The sequence below is a fragment of the Emys orbicularis genome, chromosome 7, assembly GCF_028017835.1.
Source record: "Emys orbicularis isolate rEmyOrb1 chromosome 7, rEmyOrb1.hap1, whole genome shotgun sequence".
NCBI classification, from domain to species: Eukaryota; Metazoa; Chordata; order Testudines; family Emydidae; genus Emys; species Emys orbicularis.
The window spans coordinates 121,857,512-121,882,500 of NC_088689.1; the positions used below are offsets into that span (position 1 = coordinate 121,857,512).

General features: G+C 38.9%; 1 protein-coding gene across 1 annotated transcript in view; it reads left to right on the forward strand.

Annotated features, from left to right (window-relative positions):
* The window catches only part of FOXP1 (forkhead box P1), a 502,499-nt gene that overhangs the window by 432,698 nt on the left and 44,812 nt on the right, over positions 1-24,989 (forward strand). The window contains exon 12 of the mRNA XM_065407830.1: positions 20,283-20,387. Within this exon, the coding sequence (XP_065263902.1) occupies positions 20,283-20,387 (105 nt within the window). The remainder of the gene's footprint in view (positions 1-20,282; positions 20,388-24,989) is intronic.

Sequence of the window (24,989 nt, forward strand, 5' to 3'; positions counted from 1 at the left end):
CGGATATTCCCAATTTGTAAAATAGGTCAAGAAAAGAGAGAGGTTGGTGAGAGGGTTGGTTTTGTTTTTTTAATGCCCTGTGAATATTACTTTGACAGAAACCTTTTTTTTATTAAATGATATAATTCCAGCTAGTGGGTTAATGCTTTCATTCACTTTGTCTTTAAATGTATATTACATCTATGCTTTTGTCCCACATTGCGCCCAGTTCTGTAAGTAGCAGCAGCAGCTCTGGGGTTTGGTGCGCAGCAATCTGTTAAGGAGATAAATAATCTGCTTTGGCATGACACTCCTACTCTCCTCTTTAATTTGTCTTACACAAGGAAAATTATAATTAAATCATTCAGGGTAAACCCTTGAGTGTTGAAAAGGAAAAAACACACTTTGGTAAAGATTGCCAATAGAGACCCACTTCCCTATTGTGGCGTGCAGAGACATTTATCAATATTCAGCACTATTAAAGGGAGAACATTTCGTGTGATTTGTGAGGCGGATGCCAAAGCTCAAATCAAGGCTTGTTAAGATCCTTTCCCCATGCAATCATGGGTATTCAGCATCATTAGAATTCAGCACTGCCTGTGTGTTTCATGCTTTGATTTTACTCAGACAAGTTAATAATGTTTATTGTGCTGATTTTATATATATATATATATATATATATATATATATATATATATATATATATATATATATATATATACACATATAAATTCACTCAATGCAATAAACATACCTCAGTCATCAGTACCCTAAGGGAAATATTTAGTTATAGATACTTATATTCACAAAGGATAAGAAAAAGTGAGACCATCAACTAGCATGCAAACCTCTCATCATCTTATCAGCATTTGGGTTTCTGCAATAAAAAGCACTCTTTTCCCAGTAAGTAAATAAATAAATAAATGAAGCCAGTTAAGAACGTCTTCTGTATGTAGAAGCATGAAGGGCAATACCTTGTCTTTTTCATATTGTTCCACTGCATCTTCATTTTGGGGAAACTCACAGATTTTGGTAACACAACAGCAAAAATGTATTTGCTAAAGTGTTTTAGGTATGTGACTCCTTACTTTAAAGATTGTCGGGCATTGTCATAAGCTGTAACATAAACATGTTTAAATTATTTGTACATAAGTATTTTAAGTCAAAATATATCTAAATGCATGACTCATTTTAAATGATCTGAAATTGTCCAGGGGCTTACAACAGATTATGATCCTGATCTCCTTTGTAAAATACTTCGAAATCAACTTATGAAAAGCACTATAGAAGAGCTAGATGGTACTATTATTATGTAATGTAACACACAAAGTCTCCAAGTATTCTCAGGTGTCTGTACACTGATCCAGTCCCCCTACATAAGTTAGAGCGATCCTCAGGCTGCTGTAACTTATGCAGTTGTCAGCACTCCCAAGAGGCTGGTATGGTAGCTGGAATTTTCGGGGTATAGAGAAGCACTGGTCGCACATGCTACACCAGTTCTGTGTCTCATAGACTTTAAGGTCAGAAGGGACCATTGTGATCATCTAGTCTGACCTCCTGCACATTGCAGGCCACAGAACCTCACCCACTCCTGAAATTAGACCCCTAACCTCTGACTGAGTTACTGAAGTCCTCAAATCATGGTTTAAAGACTTCAAGTTACAGAGAATTTACCATTTACACCATTTACACTGCCGGTGACTGGCGCCCCAAGCTGCAGAGGAAGGCGGAAAAAAACCCAGGGTCTCTACCCATCTGACCCAGGGGAAAATTCCTTCCTGACCCCAAATATGGCGATCAGTTAGACCCTGAGCATGTGGACAAGACCCACCAGCCACACACCTGGGAAAGAATTCCTGTAGTAACTCAGAGCCCTCCCCATCTAGTATCCCATCTCCAGCAGTTGGGGATTTTTACCACTGGCAGTCACCAGTGGGCCACCTGCCTTTGTAGCCAATCTCATTATACCATCCCCTGTCACCAGAGGATCCTCCTGTGCTGGGGGCGATCCTTCTTTTCGATGGGTCTGTAGACTTTAGGGCTGTTTTGTGCCAGCAGAGTAGCAAAAAAAGGCAGCTTTGCCACAGGAGAGAGTCTGGGGCAATATGGTTTTTGTTCCCCTACTTTGGAGAGTCTCAATTCGAAGTCGGCAGCTCTTCGTGGATTGCAACAACAAGATGATGCCAGGTGTATGTGTTCATGTGCATATGTCTGAAATAATTCATTAAAAGAGAAGTAGTTTGAGGGTTGCAAGTATATATGTGAATTAGGATATAGGATTACTAGACACAGGAAAAGACCATTTGTCCAGTAAACCTTTCTATAGCCTTCATGAATTCCTTGTCTGATTTTTACTGCCTTTATGTCCTTTTCTACCATAGTTGAATCCCTTCCCTCCACATGAGTAGGCAGTTAACTCATCGGATAAATACATGGAATAAATAAGGTGATTTATGTGACTCTTTTCTTGCATGTATTGCGGAAGGAATTAGTCTTGAGGAAGGATCTAAAGGAGGAGAGGGTAGTGGCATGGCAGACCATTGATTTGCTTCCTAAGCTTAATATATAGTGTTTGTTTTAACCTTACATGGCAACTAGGGCTGCCAACCCTCCAGGATTGGCCTGGAGTCTCCAGGAATTAAAGATTGTCATGTGATGAAATCTCCAGGAGTACATCCAACCAAAATTGGCAACCCTAATGCCAACCAATCATTGGGCTAAATTCAATGGCCCTTAACTGAGTGAATAGTGGTTCAGCTTCATTATAGACTATGGAATGTGGCCCGTAATTAATAATCTGGATGAAATAATTCAGCCTGTTGTCTCTATATACTCCCGGGGTCTGATTATCCATTGCCTTGCTTCTTGTGTAGCCATTGTCGCTCATTCTGGGCTGGTGCCAGTGATGCAGGGCAAGGGAGAATCTGCTCCTCCACATCCGCTTTCTTCTGTGCAGTTGGTTTTTGAAACCTTCATCAGTATGCACTCCTTATACCTCTATCATCGGCCTACATCCATTAGGTTACATCCGATTTATTTCCTCCCTTCCGCCTTTCCTCCAAACAGGTATTTATAAAATCAGAGTTTCAGTTGCATTTCACCTTACATTCTGCCTTAAATGAAGGCTGCGTCGTGTTCCGTAGGCCAGCTGTTATGACCTTTTTCTGTGTTCTGCACAACAGAAATGCATGTGATCCCCTCCGTTGCATGTGGATCCACGTTATGGAGAACCTACCGTAACGGGATTGGAGGGGATCACATCTTGCCCATCGTGCCCACATCTCTTCCAATTGCAGCTTTGCCTGGCCAAGGTCGGCCAGGAGGGGAGGAGTTAGGGAACATGCACACTGGATAGGTTTCCCTCCTAAATGTAGAGAACAGTGCAGTGAGCATTGTAAGTCATTACAGCCCTGATCAGCAATAACTCTGTGTCTTTAACATACTGCATAAGGGAGTTTTGGTGCCACATAGGGAAGGGCAGCTAAAGTCATCAAAAAGTTGCCCTCCTCCGCCACATACCAACCCTCCTCCTAAGAATGGGGGTGAGTGAGGATCATATAGATGTCAGCAGACCTTTCATTTGGCTTCATATATATATGAGGTTACCATGGACATTACTATATTACCCATGGAGCTCAGCTTGCTCTAAAAATCAATGCCAGCCCCTCTCCTTTTCCACAATACAGGTGGTACTGAGCGGATGATGTAGTTGGCTGGAAGCTCACAAGAGGTGGTGGATATTGTTCCTCTCCTGCACTTTTACATAGATTCATAGAAGATTAGGGTTGGAAGAGACCTCAGGAGGTCATCTAGTCCAACCCCCTGCTCAAAGCAGGACCAACTCCAACCATCCCCATGGGCAGGGAGCATCTAGACTTTGGTTTGTGCTGCATGGTTGTGCCATTTAGGGCCTGATTCGGCCAGCCTTACTCGCCGTGAGAAGTGCCTTACTCCAGGATTTCAATGGAACTATTCAAAGAGTAGGTGAGCACAACTCAAGGCGAGTAAGTGTATCAGAATCTGGCCCTTAATATATTGGGCCAGCTTCATTCCTGGTACATAAGCATGTGCAATCCATTGACATTAATGCAGTTGCACTCAGTTACTCCAGAGTTGAATTTGATCCAAAGTCTCTGTTTTGACCCCGGGCATATAGTTGTTGTTTTAAAGCCTATATGAAACTTCCACTTAAATGGTCAAAAAACTGCATCTAGCTGCCTCATTCCTCATGGTGTCTAGCACTAGCAGGATGGCTTAACTTTGTGGGGAAGAGCTGCACCTGGTGTAAATTGTCACAGCCCCATTGATGCCAGTGGAGCTATGACTCTTTATGCAAGCTGAGGATCAGTTTCCTGTTTTCCTTCCATCTATTCATCTTACTTAAATTATCGATAGATATTATAGCTCAAAATTTGTCAGGACAGCATACAATTGGCATTCTCATTACAGCTAGAGAAAATACCATTAATTGAGTCAGTTTTCTACCCAGCCTGCTTTTAAAAAATTCCCTCTTCCATGACCCAAGTCCATAGTTGCTAATTTTCATTATCGGTGGGTTTTTTTAATCAGACTATAACATCAACTACATTTACTATGTGCACCATCTACCGTGATAGTCGTTTCTTTGAGGAATGCTAGCAAATTAGTTATGCAAGACCATTTCCTCATCCACCCATGTCTTAGGTCTTTAATCAAATTATACTTTTCAGGGTATTCTCACAAAATCCCACAAAATTGGTCCTAGGATTTCCCTCCACAAGTGTAATTGCTTACTTTATCATGTGGCCCTTTTATGAATAATGGTGTTATGTTTGCCACTTTACAGTCCTCAGGAACCTGACCTGACATCAGAGAACTTCTTAACTCGAATGGTTCATTTGTTTCTGGTCACTTGTAATAATGATCAGTTATACAACTCCCAACACTAAACTAGTTGTATAAAAAAAAAAAACAAAAAAACCCCATTTTAAATAGATTGGGTGAGCCTTGGCAGACACACAGCAGAACTTTTCCAAATGTTAGCATATGTATTGTTTTATACCTCCATCTGGCCAACAGATCATTGTTTGATATCTGAGTACTTTGCATATCTCCTCCCTTTTCTTGCAGCTCAGATAATTACATGTCTGTTTAATGCAGCTTAATGGTTTTTTTACATACCAAATAAATAGATGATGGTTTTCTGCTAATTCTGTACATATGTGCACTTCATTTAATTGTGGCAGCTAGAATTTTAGTAAAACATCCCTGTCTCAGTACTTAGTGTCCAACTAATGTCTTCTCTTTCAATTAAAGGTGTTTATATATTGGTCTTAAAAGTTGACCTCTTTTATCTTTTTAATTTTTTTATTTACATTAAAATACGGGATTCATGTTTTCTTTTTTTTCCTCTGGTGTGCAAGAGAATCATTTCTCAGTATATGCACCAGAGATGCTAACTATTGGAAAGAGGTGGACAGGGAGATGAAGAAGAGCTGTATTATTTTCAGTTACACAGAAAACAATCTGGGAAGGAAAAAGAAACACCCTTGAAAATGTCTTAAAAATGAGGAGTTAGATGATTTTCATATGACTATTTACTCTGCTGTTCAATAAAACTCCAGCATTGAGTATGACAGCTGTTATATCACATAATATGTCTTACCACTAAGATACCGAGTGTCATTTAAAGTAACACACCATCCTTAAGCTGTGTACAGTTCATCCATCTCACCATGTTTTAATGGAAAAATCAGTTTTTCAATAAAATGACATTTTCCCCGGGTTATAACGTTCATTTTACAACTGTTTTTGTTTAATTCCATTTATTTTACTTTTCTTTTTCTTGGCATCCTTTATTTCTTAAGGATTGAAGAAGGAGGAATTTCTTCTCATTCAGGATTGACATGAAATGGTACAGAGGCAAAGATCTCTTCCTCCTTCTCTCACAACCCCAAAAATCTTGTGCTAATCTTGAGTGCTTTAGTTTTAATTATTATTATTATTATACTTTAAGGCAAACAGGGTTATATTTTCAAGGTAGTGAAGAGACATACACTGAAATCCCATAATTTGTTAATTGGGTTTGTGCCTGCATTTTGTTGGGGAAACCAACCTATCATATGCTGCTTGGTTTTCACATGCAAGCAACTACTCATTTGTGTAATGCAAATGAGTTTTTTTCATATGGCAGATGACTCTAAGGTGTGTGTGCATTTTTTTTATTTTCTTCTTCTATGTAATCAGTAGAGGCATATGTATATTATAAAGTATATTCTGCTCATTAAAACAATGGTGTAAGCACACAAAGGGAAATTGTTAGTACGTGTTGCAGCTTGTCATTTCAGGCTGTGTGAATAAAGAAGATAGCTATTCCTTTGGGAAACTATTTCAGGAATTGAGCAACAGATATGCTAGCCAGAGAATTCTTTTAACTGTAATTTTCCTTTTTGTGTGTACTCAAAAATAACATCCTGATGGGTCCTTAAATGCCATTTCATATACAGAGCGCAATTTCCACAGCACAGGTGGTGCTAATATAGGACAGTCCCCTAGGCACTTGTCGCCGAGAGTTGTACAGCTTGTTCAGTGTCTGCATCCATATGGCAATCTGTCCCATTCATAGAAAGACATTGTAGCTGTGCCTGTGGGTGCTGTGGTCAATGTAGTGTGAAAAGTAGGTTTTAACTCTCAGCAACCTATGTTCTGCCGTTTGTTTTATTATAGAATCCAAGTTATAACATTAATAAAAAAAAAAAATTCAGCTCAGAGCAAATTCCAGAACAATCTTGCTGGTTTCATTTTTGGTTACTCTTAGTAGCACATGGTTAACTCTGCAGGTGCAGAGTTCTGTTTGCAGCATACCAGTGCAGAGTTTACAGGAAATCATTCTTAGAAGAAACATTTTCTTAGTTGTTTAGACTGTGAGTTAACTCAGAACTGGCATAGCTGCATATGTCCTGTATACATAAATATACGTCCCGTATACACAAGCATGGTCCTTTTCTTCCCTTTTTTTTCTGTTGTGTTGTGCTACTGTTTTTCTTCCACATGCTCTGCTTGTGATGTAAGTTGAGTATACCTTTTCAGCAGGAGCGCTGCCAGCTTTTTTGCCGCCCTAGGCGGCGAAGGACTCGCCCCCGAAATGCCACCCCCAACAGAGGCGGCATCCAAATGTCGCCAACGACCGGGGCGGCCGAAGATCCGGCCGCTGCGGTCGCCACCCCCCAAATGTTAGCACCCTAGGCGACCGCCTAGCTCGCCTAATGGGTTGCGCCGGCCCTTGCTTTTCAGAAGAGCGTATGTTCTCAGCAAGTCTGCAGAGTGTGTCTAAGGGTATGTCTACACTGCAAGGAAAAACCTGAGATGCCAAGTCTCGGAGCCCTAGGCAGTTGATTCAGGCTCATGGGATTCAGGCTGTGGGGCTAAAAAGCAACAGTGTTGAGGTTTCAACTCAGGCTCTGAAACCCAGCAACAGGTTCCAGCCTAAGCAGGAACATCTACGCTGCTATCTTTAGTCCCTCAACCCGAGCCCCATGAGTCCAAATCAATAGACCTGGGCTCTGAGACTTGGAGCCACGCGTTTTTCTTTCCAGGATAGACATACCCCAAGTATCCTGTGATGAACCACTCCTTGAATGGGAGCTGGCCCACAATCACAACATAGACAGAGTATGGCAAACGGGATTTCCCCAATGGAGCGTGTGGAAAATGTGCGTCTTTCAAAAAGCTTTAAGTTATTAACAAGAAAGCAAAATGTATGGCTGCTCTGGTATCCATGATTTTCATGCCAAATGTTGTTCTGCTTTAGTGTGACTATTTGTTATGCCTTTTAGTAAACAAAAACAAATAGAAAGCCTAACACCTGCGACAGCATATGATATTTACACTACCTGTATGATTCAGCATGCTTCCCTGAGGAAACAGCTAGACTTGTGTCCTATGAATTTTGGTGCTTTTTATAGTGTTCCCTGGGGGAAAGCATGTGGCAGAAATAATTTAATATATTTTCATTGTTTTCTTATAATACATTTTCCTCACACTTGTAGGGTATATTTACAAAATGGCATGTAAATTAAAAAAAAAAAAAGATGTTGCAAGATTATTTAGTGGGAGGAGGCATAAAAAACGAATTCACAGTGTATATGTGATGTGATGATCATCTTCTGTGCTGTTTTTGTTGTGCCTGTGGAATCATCGTGGTAAAATATTAAAGTGTAATAGTCCATGTTAATTGGCCACCTGACCAGGCAATATATGGGCAGAAGACTTTCCCCTCCTCAGATTCTGTTCTTACCTTTAAAGTTACTGTAGAAAATGTACTGGTACATAAGATTTTCTGCATCAGGTATTGAAACTCAAGTCCCGTTTAAGTCAACGGGGACTACTTACATGCTTAGAGTTAGGCATGTGCTTAAATAAGACTGGAGGGCTTTCCTCTCTCCCGTCCCCAGCACGAATTCTGTATGCAAGAGCAACAGGAATTGCTGTGTTAAAGATCAGTGAGAAAAAATAGTCAAAGTGTTAGCTTAATTAGAGAAAAATGTGATCCTAAGACACTGACTATGTCGAACGTCATCTGAATACATTAGAGGACTCTGCAGAGAGGAATAAAATAAACTTTAACAAGGATAAGTGGAGAGTTGTCCAGATAGGTAATAAAAATCCAAAATACATGTTCAAAATGACACATCAGCTGCTAAGCATCGGTTATGTGGGAAATGACGTAGGCACTATAGAGCATGAGAAATTAAAGTGAGGCATTTGCTGCAACCCATAGTTAAGAAGGTAAATGTAGTCTTGGGCTGTACAAACATGTTTGTCACATTTAAGACTCTTCTTCCCTGTTACACAGTAGAAAGCGCCATTTAAACCACAGTCAGAATAAGACATGCAACTAGGCACTATCCTGCAGAAAGGGTAAAGAGAAATTGGAGCAAATACAGAAGAGAGCAGCTAGGATGATAAAGGGTTTGGAGGGAATGGCCTATGAAGAAAGATTAAAGGGAATTAAAGATCTACACCCTGGAAAAATAGAGGCGATATGAGGATGTGATTATGATATGCAAGTATATGAAGTGAAGTTACAAAGAGGAGAGAGAGAAATTGTTCTCATTAGTTAGTAACGATAGAATTCAAAATCCAGCATTTCAATTCATATTTGTCTAGGTATTTCTGATGTGCTCTTCACAATGATATTCAGGCACCAAATTGAAAAAAAAATCAGTTTTAAATAGTAGGCAAACTTGTTTATAGTAAAATCAAATGGAGATTGGAGCTTGCAGCTGAAAGAGGCGACAGAATCAAAATTGTTTTTGTGATGAGCCCTTCTCCTAGGTGTTCTAGAAAGATGCACTAGAATCCTCCCAAAAAGGGGCATGTTAAACTAGTGGTTATACAAGTCCTTAGCAGTTTTGGTGAGATGTCAAAAGTAGGGGGTAATAATATGCATATTGGGAAAAGTGCATAGTACATTTAGAGCTTCATATTTCTGGCTGTAACCAAATATGTTCTATCATTGATTAATAGATTTTTAGGTTCAGACGGGAGCATTATGACAATCTAGTCTGTCTGCTACATGTAATCCACTACAGCAGAAAGATATTGAGGTCTCTACCTGCTCTGTCACCCTGTCACAATGTCTCCTGCAGGGGGCCACACAGGTGGGACGGAGATGGGGTAGTCAATCCCTGATTCTCTCTTAATCTGATTGCTTAGCTAAACTTGGTTAAGTAACTTCCTTGAAGCAGCTGCCCAGCAAATGGTCCCAAGGTTGGCCAGGCTGCAATCTCTGTTGCTGATCATTAGGGTGCCAGTCAGAGCTTTTCAATGCATTACTGGGACCGCATGTTGCAGTATCTACAGAATGGCTCTATATTTAGTCATCTGCATGAATATACGTGCTAGTGTGAGTGTGTGCGAACACAGGTAAAAAACATCAGACAGGATGTCAGCTGTGAGCACCAGATTTTAACCCGGTTTGTCTGAAGTTGTTGCAGTCATTTAAAATTTAATTTACCATTTCTGTTTCTTCCAGTGAGTTTGATGTAAAACATGAATTTCCATTGGTCCTGGGTCTTGGTATGGGTTAATACCTTTGGGGGGAGGGGTTAGGGGTTTTTTCTCCCTTCCCAAACAAATATAGGTAAACTAGATGAGGTTTTCTGGATGGAAAAACTGGCACATTTCGAAAAGGGCAGAGTTGTTCATTAATTCTCCTTAAAGCTATTTGTGGTCAGTACTGGATCAGTATAATTAATTCATTAAGGTTGCCATTTTGTTTCTTAATTAAGTGAAATATGGATCTCTAACTTTTTGGTTTTCACCTCACATTTCTTGATCTTTCACCTATCTGTAGCCAAACACAGACTTTGACTTTATTATCATTCGTTTTTCTTTTGTGCCTTTTTGAGTAACTACAGAATTCACTGGCAAGTCACAGAAGTACCTCGTCAGTTCCAAATGGCCCTACACCTCCTCAGATTTGGGACTGAAAATGGGGTATCTTGCATCAAATAATATATCATTCTATAAAACCTGAACAAGTTGGCAGTCTATGAAATGTGATGGAGCCTCATAGATTGGAGAAATAAGAATACTAAGTTACTGTGTGATCATTATGGTTCCTGTTTGCCTTTTCCACATCTCTCTGTTGTTGTCCTAAATCTGTAAGCTCTTTGAGGCAGGTATCAGATCTTACATGTATTGTGTGAGGTACATTGAATAATGTGTTTGGGTTTGCAAATGATAATGAGTTTTACAACCAGTGTTTTTCTACCCTTAATGCCATTACCATTAGATCAATATTGCAATTCCTGTGAGAGATGAAACACTATTTTTACATATTGATGCTATCGTGCTTTATTGCACTTTATTCTCTTTCCTTTACTTATGCTGACAAACTTTAAGATTAGAATGGTTTAAAACCATCCCTGGCTCAAACGTGTTGTGAGTCTGGATAGGTCAGCCAGTAGAGCATTGGACTTTTAATATGATGATCTGGGATTCAAGTCCTGTGTTTTTGTAGGAGATCAGACTAGATGATCACAATGGCACCTTCTAGCCTTTTAATTTATGAATCCCAAAGGAGGACTAAGTTTCTCACACATGATTAATGTCTCCTATTTCAGACTCCTAGTTAATTAATGTTATCCTCTGCATTTTGAGGCCAAATAATTCATGTACGGGAAGCTCTATTAATGGGGATTCTCTATATCCTAGTAAAGAGGAGAGGATAGACGTTGATAGAGTACAGGTAAGAACTGAAAAAAAACAGTCAAATGAAAAATAGTCCCATTCAGTTACATCACACAATGGCAGACAACAAAAAATGACAAATTTTGCTTGTATACAGATGCTAAAAATCTAAATACTAGGATTGGTGAATTGAGTGCCTGATATTAAATGAGGATGTTGATGTAATAGGCATCACAGAAATTTGGTGGAATGATGATAATCAATGGGACATGGCAATACAAAAGTACAAAATATATAGAATCTCTATGGAATGGACAGACATTCCGTGCTTGAACAGTAATAATACAGAAATGGGGATATACTGCCAACCACCTGACCAGGATGGTGATGGTGATTGTGAAATACTCAGGGAGATTAGAGAAGCTATAAAAATAGTAAATTTGGTAATAATGGGGGAATTCAGCTATCCCCGTATTGACTGGGTACATGTCACTTTGGGACAGGATGCTGAGATAACGTTTCTAGACCCCATTAATGACTGCTTCTTGGAGCAGCTAGTCCTAGAACCCACAAGAGGAGAGGCAATTCTGTATTTAGTCCTAACTGGAGCACAGGACCTGCTCCAAGAGGTGAATGTAGCTGAACCATTTGGTAATAGTGCCTGTAATGTAATTTAGTGTAACATCCTTGTGGGAGGAAAAATACCAAAGAAGCCCACCCTCGTAGCATTTAACTCCAGGAAGGGGAACTAACCAAAAATGAGCTAGTTTAAATGGTAATTAAAAGGTCCAGTCACGAGAGTGAAACTTTTTAAAAACACCATAATAGAGGCTCAAATTAAATATATACCCCACATTAAAAAACACAGTAAGAGGACCAAAAAAGCGCCACCCTGGCTGAACGGAGTAAAAGAAGCGGTTAGAGGCCAAAAGGCATTCTTTAAAAGTTGGAAGTCAAATCCTACTAAGGAAAATAGAAAGAAACATAAACTCTAGCAAGTCAAGTGTAAAAATATAATTAGGCCAAAAAGAATTTGAAGAGCAATTAGCAAAAGACCCAAAAAGTAACAGCAAAAAAAATTAAGTACGTCAGAAGCAGGAAGCCTGCCCAACAATCAGTGGGGACATTGAATGATCGAGGTGCTAAGGAAGCACTCAAGGAAGACAAGGCCTCTGTGAAGAAGCTAAATTAATTCTTTGCATCTGTCTTCACTGCAGTGGATGTGAGGGAGATTCCCACACCTGAGCCATTCTTTTTAGGGGACATGTCTGAGGAACTGTCCCAGATTGAGGTGTCAGTAGAGGAGATTTTGGTACAAATTGTTAAATTAAACAGTAATAAGTCACCAGGACCAGATGGTATTCACCCAAGAGTTCTCAAGGAACTCAAATGTGAAATTGCAAAACTGCTAACTGTGGTAACCTATCACTTAAACAGCTTCTGCACCAGATGATTGGGGGATAGTTAATGCAATGCCAATTTTTTTTTTTAAAAGGCTCCAGAGGTGATCCTGGCAATTACAAGCCAGTAAGCCTAACTTTAGTTCCAGGTAAATTGGTTGAAACTGTAGTGAAGAACAGAATTACCCAACAAATCATGTTCATCTATGTGTCTGATAAGAGTCAACTCAGTTTTTGCAAAGGGAAATCGTGCCTCACCAATCTGTTATAATTCTGGGAGGGGATGAACAAATGTGGACAAGGGTGATCCAGTGGATATATAGTGTACTTGGACTTTCAGAAAGCCTTTAATAAGGTCCCTCGTCAAAGGCTCTTACGCAAAGTAAGTAGTCATGGGATAAGAAGGAAGGTGTTCTCATGGATAGGTAACTGGTTAAAAGACAGAAAACAAAGGGTAGGAATAAATGGTCTGTTTTCAGACTGGAGAGAGGTAAATAGCAGTGTCCTCCAGGAATTTGTACTGCGACCAGTGCTGTTCAACATATTAAAAAACAATCTGGAAAAAGTGGCGAGGTGGCAAAGTTTGCAGATGATACGAAACTACTCAAAATAAATGAGTCCAAAGCAGACTGCAAAATATTGTAAAGAGATCTCACAAAACTGTGTGACGGAGTCAGAAAATGGCAGATGAAACTCAATGTTAATAAATGCAAAATAATGCACATCGGAAAATATAATCCCAAATATATATACAAAATAATGGGGGTTCTCAATTAGCTGTTGCCACTCAAGAAAGAGATCTTAGAGTTATCATGGATAGTTCTCTGAAAACATCCGCTCAATGTGCAGTGGTAGTCAGAAAAGCTAACACAATGTTAAGAACCATTAGAAAAGGATAGATAATAAGACAGAAAATATCATAATGCCACTATATAAATTCATGGTATGCACCTTGAATACTGCATGCAATTCTGGTTGCCCATCTCAGAAAAGATATATTAGAATTGGAAAAGATATAAGGAGGGCAACAAAAATGATGAGGGTGATGGAACAGCTTCCACATGAGGAGAGATTTAAGACTGGGACTTTTCAGCTTGGAAAAGAGATGACTAAGGGGGGATGTGATAGAGGTCTGTCAAGCCTGGGGATGCCCAATGAAATTAAGATGCAGTAGGTTTAAAACAAAAGGAAGTTCTGTTTCACACAACACACAGTCAACCTCTGGAACTTGTTGCCAAGGGATGTTGTGAACGCCAAAAGTATAACGGGGCTCAGAAAAGAATTAGATAAGTTCATGGAGGATGGGTCCATCGATGGCTATTAGCCATGATAGTCAGGGATGCAACCCCATATTCTAGGTGTCCTAACTGCCAGAAGCTGGAAGTAGAAACAGGGGATGGATCATTCAATAATTACCCTGTTCTGTTCATTCCCTCTAAAGCCTCTGGCATTGGCCAGTCAGAAGACAGGATACTGGGCTAGATGGACCATTGGTCTGACCCAGTATGGCCGTTCTTATGTTCCTGTGATATCAACAATAATCTCAATTATTTTTTAAAAAGCATAAATCTGGCACTTACTAGATTAATACATAATCACTCCAGTTGGAAGTTCTAAACATGGGTATGATATCACAAGGGAATGTGAAATCCTCTAATTAAACATGATTTTAAAAGCAGATGGAAAATTGAGATGATGAGGGTTATAGGGTGCGAAAGAGGCGAAGAACACACTGCGAGGAAGAAAGAATGATAGACATATGAATTCATTACTGTTCTATAGAGACTCCATCTTATTCACTCTTGGATTCCCCCCCACACACATTCTAGAGAGTATGGATACTCCATTGTCTGATATGCTGTAAATAACTTGATGGATAGATATATTTAATATAAAATTTTCCTTTTGTCAATATCACAGCAGTACAGACTGAGTACTTTTCTTTATTGGCTCTGCAATATACATGGTAGTAAAAACGAAAAAGAAAAAGAAAAAAGCTTAGTCATTAAAGTAACTAGAAATTACTCTGAATCAGCACAGGGTCTGTTGCATAAGAAAGTGCTGTTTTTAGTCATTTGGCCTAATTGATAAACTAACTAAATTGTTGTTGTTGTAATTGCAAGCGGTTGTTAAACGTCTTACGGTTGATTATAACGGATACCTCTGCAGAGCTATTTCAATGTCCCCTGCTCCATTTGACCAGTTTGCAAAACCCAGCAGGAAGAGCATTGTTAAGTTTCTTCATAAGAATAATTTGTGGATTTAAAAGCGACTCCTTTTAGCCAATTCTAATCTGAAAAATGACTAAAAACAGCACTTTCTTAGGCAACAGACCCTGTGCTGATTCAGAGTAATTTCTAGTTACTTTAATGACTACGCTTTTTTCTTTTTCTTTTTTGTTTTTACTGCCGTGTACATTGCAGAGCCAATAAAGAAAAGTACTCTATGCTTTTTTATACTAGTGAGAGAATTGCTAGTTAAGTTCTGACTGCAAAGCCAAATTATGCCCCAAATTGCACCTTTGCAACTGGGGAAATTGAAGGGTTGCAGATGTTTAACCAATAATAGAATTTGAAGACAATATTATTGCACAGATGTAACTGTAGGCATTATTTGGCCTGTAGAATCTTTATTAATGATGCTGATGCACAAGCCATTAAGAACATACCTCCGTTCTCTGATTCTAGCTTGACCATTAGAAATAAAACAGGATCATCTTTCCTATAAGCACATCTGCTGAGTAACTTTGGGCTTTGACAGTCACATGCTATGAGTGTCAAAGTTGGTCAAAGAATGGAGATTTAAGAGACTAAATTTTGCACCGCGAGTGGTGCTCTTAGATCTAGAATATGGTGGGAAAACAAGTGAATTGGACAGAGAGTAAGCTTCTGCTTTTTGCAGCTGAATAGCATGGTGGCTATAACCGTTCATGTCAGAATTTCAATCAGCACAGGACACTTGGGAAACCAAGTACCACCCTTCTCACCAAGATAGTGGTACTGTGTATCTTAGGGGTACTGTCACTTCCTTTCTCAATTTGGGCCTTGCTATCTGTGGTTTCTCCAGGGGGAAAATGTGGTTCTGTATTTACAATGAGGATCTCAGGTATCAGAAATGGAGCAATCAATTGTAGAAATTTCGTGTCTCAAACCTAAAAAACTAAACTGGCTGCAGTAATTGAATGGCTTCTGTTTATTTACAGGTTTATTTAACAGTACTATTTGTTGGAGGTAGAGTGCACATAGTGAGCTTACTTCTGAAGCCTGAGGAGGGCCCTCATAGGTAGGAAGCGCAATGCAGTGCTTTGTTTGAAGAAGACAGGTTGTGAGCATCTAGAAGGTGGATGCTGAAGACAGGGTTGAAGATAAGAGTGCCAGACTGTCCCTTGTCCACCTCATCCCACCTGGATGAGCAGTTGCAGGGAGTCTGCATGGAGATAGGACATTGAAAGCATCAAAAATAAATGTTAAGTGGACACGTGTTAAGGATTTTCTGGTTTATCATTTGTATTTTTGTTACTCCATGATCCATGTCATTAATAAACAGAATTACACAACAAAGTTTGCTTGGCTGAAGTATTGTATTTCATGTGCCTGCATCTAATCTTATCATGCCCCTGTATTATTTTGGATGCATTCTGTTAAGTGTTTCACCAATAGATAAGAAGGGGCAATCCAAATCTACTGGGCATAGAAAAAGCAACTGTGCAGAGATCTGTCTTGATCCTATGCCATGCATACCTCTGCTGTTTATGTAAATCATGTAATGCTATATGATTTACTTCCAAAAACGTGTTGTACATCACACATATTCATGGCAGGTTATCCGTGAACTTGTGTGTGTGTGTGAGAGAGAGAGAGAGAGAAACACACACATGCTCTTTCAGTGTCATTAGAAATCAATGGGGAAGATCTGGAACAAATGATTTACTTGTTCTTCCTGACATTATTCTTGTCTTCTACAATCTGCATGTGTCCGTGGTCTCTCTGTATGTGGCAGTATTTTAGAAGTCATATTTGCACACAAACAAATGTTTTGGAACAATGTCTTTAATGTTTTAGGCCCAAAGTCTAGTACTTGGAACAGTTCAAGAAAAATCAAGTTCTTAATTCATTTTTCATTTTCTTCTTGTCTTTTCCTCATTATGCCAAATGCAGTACATAATCTTGTTCTGCTCTTCTGTCTTTTTCTGGAGTAATCCTTTTGAAGATTCTAGTTTCCTTGAACAAACAGGCAATATTTAATACTATCAATAGAAGCAGGATGGGCCAGATTGAATAACAGGACACTTATCTGGGCATGTGAAAGTCCCCAAAATACACCACCAAAGATCCAAGAATAGTGCAGGGACAAAGAAGTAAAGGAACCAGTAATTTCAAAAAAGTAACTACCAGAAGGGCTTGCATTTTTAATCTTTGTTAAAAATAGCTACTTCCAAAAAAACTTTGAGCATTTCTGTTCATTGTTGAATGGTGGTGGAATCTTCCTTGTATGTGTGCTTTAGGCATAATGCCATTTAAAATATACTGTGAGTGTGTTGACTTTTCATGTTTCCATTTATGGTTAACATAAGGAATTCCCATGGATATAGTTAAAACTCTGCATTCACATAGACACCTTCAGTCACATACTTTGAACGTTTTTGGGCAGAGTACGGTAGTGCCCTCCCTGTCATGCAGAAGATCCTTGGGGTGGGGGGGAAGATTTGTACCCCAATTTAAAACAATATGCATAATGATCCTGGGATCTTCCCAGAGACTTGGCTGTAGCCTTTAGAATCTAAGAGGTTAATTTTAAAAAATCCGTTTAGGTATTTAAACTGTATGACTCCCACTGGCATTATAATGGGATTTACAATGCTGAAAACCCTGCAGAACCCTTTGAAAATTTACTTTGTCTTGTTACGTGTCACAGTTTCCTAGTCAGTTTGGTTGTGTGTGTAACATTCACTATGTAAATTGACATGCTAAAGTTTTGTTGAGTCTGACAAACACACTTAAACCGTACCACTGGCGTAGCTATGAATGTCTTCATTGATCTTAATGGGATGTTAACATCAAAACTTACTTTCCCGCCCTTTATCCTTGTGCTGTAAAACTAGGTGATAAAAAACACAACAAACCACATTAAAAATCTGTTAATTTTAAGAACAGCCGGGTCGACATTTAGTATTGACTGCAAATGCTCCTAGTAAGACTTCAGTCCTAAATTGTATCCAGCTTTATTATGCTGTTGAGTAAATAGACTGAGGCCTTGTCTACACTAGAAAGGGTTTGCCAGTATAGCTATACCGGCAAACACTCATAGGGAAGCTGCAGCTTACATTGGCAAAATGTAATAGCTTATACCAGTTCCCCAAATGAAATAAGCAATGCCAGCAAAAGGACATTTTTTGCCAATATAATAACCCCGTCTACACGATGCTTTTACCAGCATAGCTATTTTTGCACACTCCTAGCCAGCATGGCTGTGCCAGCAAAACCTTTTAAGTGTAGACTGGGCCTGTGATATACAAGTTTATTTGTTTTGAGTTTGTAACTATCAAGCCTAGCCTTTTATCTGCATTTCATTGTTTAGCCTGTCATGATCAAATGAACCTCTTAATAAAATAAAAATAAAGACGAGATATCGATGTAGATTTTTTCTCTCATTTTCTCCTGAGGTTTGCAGCATTTTATTCATATTTTAAGATATAAAAAGTGATGTTACTAAACATTTCAGTATTCTTAAATTCTTCTTCTCCTTCCACATCCTCAAAGAGTGTACCTGACTCTGCACCGTATCTGGCTTGAGTTAACTATGTTCCTTCACCCAGGCACTCTGTTTTTCAATTGAGAATACACGTGTGATATAACATTTTTCCAACTTCCTTGCAGAGAGTGGATTGGTTCCTTCATTCTTTTAACAACTCACCAGCTATAGTTTCTCCCTCCTCGTTTGTTTTAAAAACCGATTGAAGATAATCTGACAAAAGGTCCCATATAGACCAGGTCTTTGTGACCCTCTGAGCCTCCTATGTTTGGGGTGACCAGACAGCAAATGTGAAAAATTGGGGTGGGGGCTAATAGGAGCCTATATAAGAAAAAGACCCAAAAATTGGGACTGTCCCTATAAAATCGGGATATCTGGTCACCCCACCTATGTTTTGTAGGAGAATTAGGTTGCTGAGTTTTAGATTGGAAAAGATGGAAAAATGGAAATTAACACTTATGCACATTTTTGTAATATTTTTTCCAAACACCTTTTACCTTCAGAAAGTGTTAAGTTCCCTCAATTGTCCAGAGATTTCCATTGGGCCTAAGATGAGATGTAATGGAAGCTGGGAGGTTTGGAGGAACATTCTCATGTGTTTCTTATTGTTTGAGACAATAGGGAGTGTTTGAGACAACAGTGTGGTTCTCATATCCGGTGAAAAAGAAAGAATGTAACTGTAATCATTGTTGTAATACATGGTGAGATAATGTTCCAGAACAAGAACAAATGACATTTCCACATGTGCATAGACATAAGATGGCAAAATGTAGGTGTTTATCCATAACTATACCTGTAATCCAGGATAAAAAAAAGTCATAAAACCCCACCTAGGTGCTGGTATGCAGTCATATCCTTTGTGTGTGTTTGAAGTTCATAATACGGCAGACGTGCGCTGTAGCAAAAAGATTTGCTATGAAAAATAGATGTGTGTGAGAGAGTATAAAATAGAGCCCTCAATATTATTTTGGCATTTAATGCTTAAAGCCATCTAAGGTTACGGAAATTGTTGCAAAAATATTTCCTTTACTTAAGAAGTTTCCATGCAGAAGTTGAATAAAGAAGATATTTTAGAATATGGTTCATCAGTTAGTGCAACAGATACATTTCCCTGAGCACCTCATGGCCTGGATCAAAGCGTCTCATGACTTGGATCAGTGCAGTCAAATCATTACGTATTGATTAGAATCCCACTGGAGGATTAACCCCTTAATGTTCATAAGAATTTTTTTCTTTAACCTTAGTTTCAGTAGTTGGTAAGCACTGTGATATTTCTACCAAAGCTTAGACATGGTACTAGTCCCTGCTAACCTTTTGGTATTGCAGAATTCTTTGATTATTACATGTTTCCTTTTTTACGATGAATTTTACATTTGAAAACGTTCGTGATTCACTTTAGTAGAGTGTAAAAAGTCTGTTCTAGTGCAAAAAGGGCAGCAAAGTAAAGAGAAGAAACTGCTAGATGGACAATATGGTGTTAAAAATAGAGCTCAGATGCCAGGTTCTTCTCCTTTATATAATAATTTGGAATGTTAAGTCCTGGATATATTGTATTTTAAGACACTGTGCTGCTGTTCAGGAATAGCTTTTCATTCTGATGCAGTTGAACTGTCAATGTGTAATATTCATAAATTTCTCATCAAAATATCAAGTAGAGTTTTAAGCAAGTCTGTCCCCTTCCGTGTTCATTTAAATTCTTTACAAAGCTTTTAGTTAATGAATGAAATGTAGGAGGTCCATACAAGAGAGATTTTGGATGGCACATATATTCAGTCTGCAAATGATACTTAATTTTGTTTTTAGAAATCAAGGGCAGGGTAAATAGGGTTCGTGAACTGTAATGGTATATTTTTGGATCCTCTATTTGTTGTGGTGTTCAACCTGTGTGTTTTGCTGTTAGCATCTTTGCCAAGATGAATTTATTCAGACCTTCAGTTACAATGCTTCTCCTCCTTTCTTTTTGTTTCTTTCCTTCAGTTTATCCCACGAGGAGCACTCACATAGCCATCCGCTCTATGGACATGGTGTATGCAAATGGCCAGGCTGTGAAGCAGTTTGTGAAGACTTCCAGTCATTTCTAAAGTAAGTGGGGTTTTTTTGGCACTTATATTTTACCCTGAGCATGTCCTGTCATTTTTTATGCTGTCACTCACTCACCAAGGGCCTGATCCCAAGCTCATTGAAAGCAATAGAAAACTCCCATTAATTTCAGTTGGTTTTGGATTATGTCTAATGTACATTTTAATAGGGGATGGTAAATTATAGACTCATAGACTTTAAGGTCAGAAGGGACCAATATGGTCATCTAGTCTGACCTCCCGCATGATGCAGGCCACAAAAGCTGACCCACCCACAACAGAATCTTCCAGCCTGCGACTCCTGCCCTATGCTGCGGAGGAAGGCGAAAAACCTCCAGGGCCTCTGCCAATCAACCCTGGAGGAAAATTCCTTCCCGACCCCAAATATGGCGATCAGCAGAACCCCGAGCATACAGGCAAGATTCTACAGCCGGACCCTCATTTTACCCGCGATGGCATGTTAATGCCTAATTGACTAAAATCACGTTATCCCATCAAACCATTCCCTCCATAAACTGATCAAGCCTAATCTTGAAGCCAGAGAGGTCTTTCGCCCCCACCGTTTCCCTCGGAAGGCTGTTCCAAAATTTCACCCCTTTAGGAAAAAGGACATCTGTAACTCAAATAGTCTCCTGTATACGATACTGCTATAAAACATAGTGTTTGAGTTTCTTCAGTCTACTTTAAAGTGTTTTTCTATTTGAATATTCCATTTTTTTAAAATTACTGAAATTTTACACAATTCAACTTTAATTTAACCTTTATTTCAATTAATTATGAAATTTAGTCTTATATTAACACCTTAATTGATCAGAGAGAATTGCAAGACGTCAGGTGAAATTAATTTATGTCAAATAAGTAACTAATGAACAAAGTCCACACTACTAAAAATAAACTGTAATTATATTTATTAGGCCCCTGCAATTTTCTGCTGACCTTTTCTCACTGCCAAAGTATACAGTTTTACATGTTGCATCACCAGTGCATTATTGGCTAGTGTGTGGTAATGCCTGGATCCCAACACAGGGAAGGGAAGGCTGTCATAAATCTCACAATGCTCTTCTGCAAGTATCCACTTCCTCCCTCAAAGCTGAAGTGTAAATGTGTTAATATTGCATCATGTGTATCTCTGAGTGGATCACTAGGCCCAATTAGACTGTTGCTACATTTGGCTCCTCTTGAATTTTGATGTGTGCTAGCAACTCCTAGATTTGCTATGACTGTGTTGTTGTTACATCCAACACAGACCAAATGCCCCAGCAACATTTGTGGATTGAATGCACAAAGGGCCAAATTCTACCGTCATATTTACAATGCTATCCAAGTGGAATAAATTCATAGAAATCCACAGAATTGCTTGAGATGAACACCGGAGCAGAATTCATTCCCAAATCTTTAGGAAACAGTCTTAGATATGTCTGTTCTTTCTCAGGACAGTTCTGAAAAATATTTTGTTGTGTTTTTTTGTTTTGTTTTTAAAATGGTATGTTGAGGCCTAGATTAAAATTTTTGCTTCCAAAACACAATGGGTCAATCCTGGTCCCAATCAAGTCGCTGGCAAACCCCCCATTTGACTTCAGTGAAAGCAGGAACAGGCCCCGTATAAGCATACATTACAAATAAGGAGTGGTGCAGTCATGAAAAGGGTCTCATTATAAGAGGATTACAAAATAAGAAGGTACTAGTCATAGATTTCCATGAAGAGTGGCCTCATTTCTTTCAGTTCATCCTGTTGTTCACTTAGTGAAATAAATGCTAATCTCTCATACTTGCCAGCTCATTTATATTCATATGCCATTCTATAACATTTAGTTCTTTAAAACAATTCTAAATTTCATTACATTTAGTGAAGGGAAAGGTTCTGGATTTGACAGCTTTGGAGACTGGAATTCTCTGTTTATTCACATGGGACAAATTTTGCCGCCTTTACTCACTTTGAGTAGTCTCTTCTCTGGGATTGGACCCCACTAATTTTAGTAAGACTACTTATGGAGTAAGATAGTACTGAGCACGATAATGAGCCGGATTCTGCCATGCTTAGGTAATGCAGCATGGATAGGGACAGCGTAGACTACCTGTCTGTGTGCCCCAACCCCTCACCCCCAACACGGTGGGGCCACCTTTATGAATGATGGGTAGTTCAGTGTTGGTGCATTCAGTCATTGGGCTTTTTGCTGACACTATAAGAAAGGTTTCCTATTAGTGTCAATTGTGGTGATACATCTGTGGTATGTTCATCTGTCCCACCAGGAGGTGGACTGAGAACACACACCTTTCATAGAGATCTGTGAACAACCAGTAGATTGTAACAATTTCAGGTAATTTATAACCTTGGCTAAATTTGAGCCATAGCCTACAGGTAAAAGGTTCCATCTGTACTTTCCCTAAGACATCCAAACCTCCATATTTAGATTCTTTTTCCACTTCCAGTTTTGAAGTGTCTTTTTTTCCCTCTCTTAAATTGTCTCTGAACAACAACAGCAAAAATAGTGCATACTGTATTTCTTATACCTGTTGAGTTGCCTAAATTTTCCCAGTACACAAATTCTACAATCCAAGGGATTATCTCTCTACAAAATGATATCAGTGCTGTGTGATACTTCACCCAGAATGTATCCAGAATGGATATCTCCAGGCACCAAATTGACATTGCTAGAGAAGCGGGTAGCACTTTATATAATGATACTGTAGCCCTCCAGATTTCTTGCCCCTATTGTGGAGTGGATGCCCTTACATTTTATTGTTATTTTTGAACGTTTATTATTTACTGAAAAGATAGGTAGGAAATAATGCTGAAAATGGTTGAAGCTTTCATAACAGTAGACAATTGTAATTGTACCCACTGTAGTTGTAAAATCTTTGAAGGCGCGGGTCTTTTAATAGCCAGCCCAAGATAAAAAAAATATAGCCCCTACTAAGTGAAATACAGTTTCCATGTCAGTTGAGCATTACTTAATTTCATTCACCCAAGTGAAAGGGTCTGTTCTAGAGAGTGAAGAGAAGTTATATGCGGAATGAAAGCGCTATATGCCAATAAAATGATGCCGTAGTTAAAGGAGAAAAAGGACTCAAAGGTCTAAAATCATGGTTCTTTTTTTTTTTTCCTCCTGAGGAAGAAATATCATAACTGTTGGTAAATCAAAAACAGAGATTTGACACTCTTCTGTGATCATTCTGTAGTGTTTGTTCCCAGGGTGAGGTATACCACAGGGCCCTTGATTTCAAAGATAAATACTGTACAAATAACAATCCTGGTTGTCTTTCACTCACAGCCAACAGGAGGATGCTTATCACAACCAGCAGACACACAGGCTATTGTATGCATTTATTTCCCTATTTCTTTTCCAAATAAGTTGCAGTTTTACTTTTTGGGTTTTGGGTAATCTCTTAGCCATTGGTGGTTATACAGTGGCTGTATCAGTAAGAGCTAATTGATATCAGCAGGTGCTTCTTCTAAGTCTAATGAAATAGTTGCACCCTGCATTGCCTAGAATACTTAGGTAATATAAAAAACAAAAACAAGTCCAGTTTCCCTGATGTGATCCAGTAGCCTTATTCCTACCTCCACAAAACCAAGGTGAAGGCTTTAGGGAGCAGACACGCCTTGTATCATATGTTTACATGTTACCCACATCGTAATCTGAAATGAAAGAACAGCATCATAGGAAATTACGTTAAAAATTGATAAGCTGTATTTCATTCCGTGTATTTTTAAAGATTATGTACAGGAAAGGGATCGGTTCTCCCTTTACAGCACTGCTAGTTTGGGGAAATCTTCGTTCAGATGGGCAGTGGCGTGCTTGTCAAGATACGCAGGCATCCAGGGCACATCTTGCAGTGCAGGACCAAACCATGCCCGTATTTATTTTAATTCTATCATGATTTGGGTATTTTCAGTCTCAGAATAACATCTGTAATTTGATTATGTATTCTACATGGGATACACACCCCTTTTGAGAGATGTGGCAACCTACATAGAAAGATGCTGGTTGCCTGCTTCATGTGAATTTTACTTAAATGAAACTAAGGAGGGTTTCTATGAAAGAAACTACTAAGTGCACTCTGTAATGTTTTCACAAGTGTTTTTATCATGGTAACATCTTGTTTACTTTAGTTGCCTGCCTAAAACTACTTGGAACATGTTAAGAAAACATTTCAAGAAAGCTTCTACAAAGAGGCTTTTGTTTAGCAGCAACTGTGAGGCAGCTCAGCTCACAAAGGTGTTAACTTTCAACCCCTTAAGCACATCCACATGAAATTCCAGCAACTATGTTTGTGGTTTTGGAAAAACAAAGTGTGTGTTAAAGAAACCAGGTATATGCTAATACATGTTGAAGTAAGCCGGAAATCATAAATTATTTCAAACACATTAATTGCTATCATTTGCATGTCAAAATGTTCTGCAGTGAAATCATCTGCAGTTAGCACAACAGAAACTTTTGATCCAATGGTTAGAGCAGAAAAGACTAGTCTATATATGTTTTTATGTTTAAATACATGGTGTCCCCAATTTGATTTTTCAAACATAAATATAAAATTTGCTGGTTAAAGGTGTTTCCAACTGTTAATCCATTATAAATGATAGTAAGGCAGCCGAAGTACAGTT